The sequence below is a fragment of the Acyrthosiphon pisum genome, chromosome A1, assembly GCF_005508785.2.
Source record: "Acyrthosiphon pisum isolate AL4f chromosome A1, pea_aphid_22Mar2018_4r6ur, whole genome shotgun sequence".
NCBI classification, from domain to species: Eukaryota; Metazoa; Arthropoda; class Insecta; order Hemiptera; family Aphididae; genus Acyrthosiphon; species Acyrthosiphon pisum.
Window position 1 is genome coordinate 96,915,609 of NC_042494.1, and position 853 is coordinate 96,916,461.

General features: G+C 25.0%; 1 protein-coding gene across 1 annotated transcript in view; it reads left to right on the forward strand.

Annotated features, from left to right (window-relative positions):
• Nucleotides 1-260, forward strand: part of LOC100167133 (valacyclovir hydrolase) — a 9,817-nt gene extending 9,557 nt beyond the window's left edge. Inside the window, exon 5 of the mRNA XM_016801003.2 lies at nt 40-260. Within this exon, the coding sequence (XP_016656492.1) occupies nt 40-91 (52 nt within the window). The 3' untranslated portion in view covers nt 92-260. The remainder of the gene's footprint in view (nt 1-39) is intronic.
• The last annotated feature ends 593 nt before the right edge of the window (nt 261-853 follow it).

Here is an 853-nt window from a genome sequence, read left to right on the forward strand (position 1 = left end):
GCAATTTTATGATCATAAATTTTGTGTTTTGAATTGCAGACTTGAAATATTTCCAGAAGGCCCGGCATATCATACATATGATGTACCCTAAAAAGTTTGTTTCGATAATGGATAACTTTCTCTCTTCTATGCAGTAGTGCATATGTAACCAAAATCATTTGTCATACATTTATAAGCTATAATATTGTGAATGACTTAATATCACAAGAAGGTATTAAGTGTTGAATTATCATAAAATATAATGTTATAACTAAATGCCATGTGGTGTTACTTTATCTTAGAGATGGGGAATTTACGAAAAAAAATGTCGGTAAATTTACCGGTAATTTTTACAGTAAATTTACCAATAATCTGGTACAAATGGTAAAGCAGCTAAATCTTAGAGCCATTGTTATTATTTACTATTAGACATTAGTAAATACGATTTGTATTAGGTACTTATGTATATACCTACTTGTTAAATCTAGTTCTTTCCAATAATAACAATAATCAACAAATAATTTAAAAAATGTATCTTAATTATCCTGCATTGTTCTGTATATTAGACATTAGTAATTAGTACATTTTATAAAATATGAATATTTGATTATTCATATTAAATTAATAAATAATTTAAATTAAACTAAGCTATCAAAATTCACATAATCTTTATTTCTTTTTAAGTCAAAATATTTATATTTAGACTTAACTTTTGTAATAACAATTGTATATTATCAATATCACATTATCGTCTTTCTTGGTATCTGCGATCTGCCTATATAAAATGTTTCCTAATTACTTACCGATATTTAATGTTCTAATATAATATAATAGGGGTGGCAGAATATTGCAACTATTGTCTATAACAAACTAT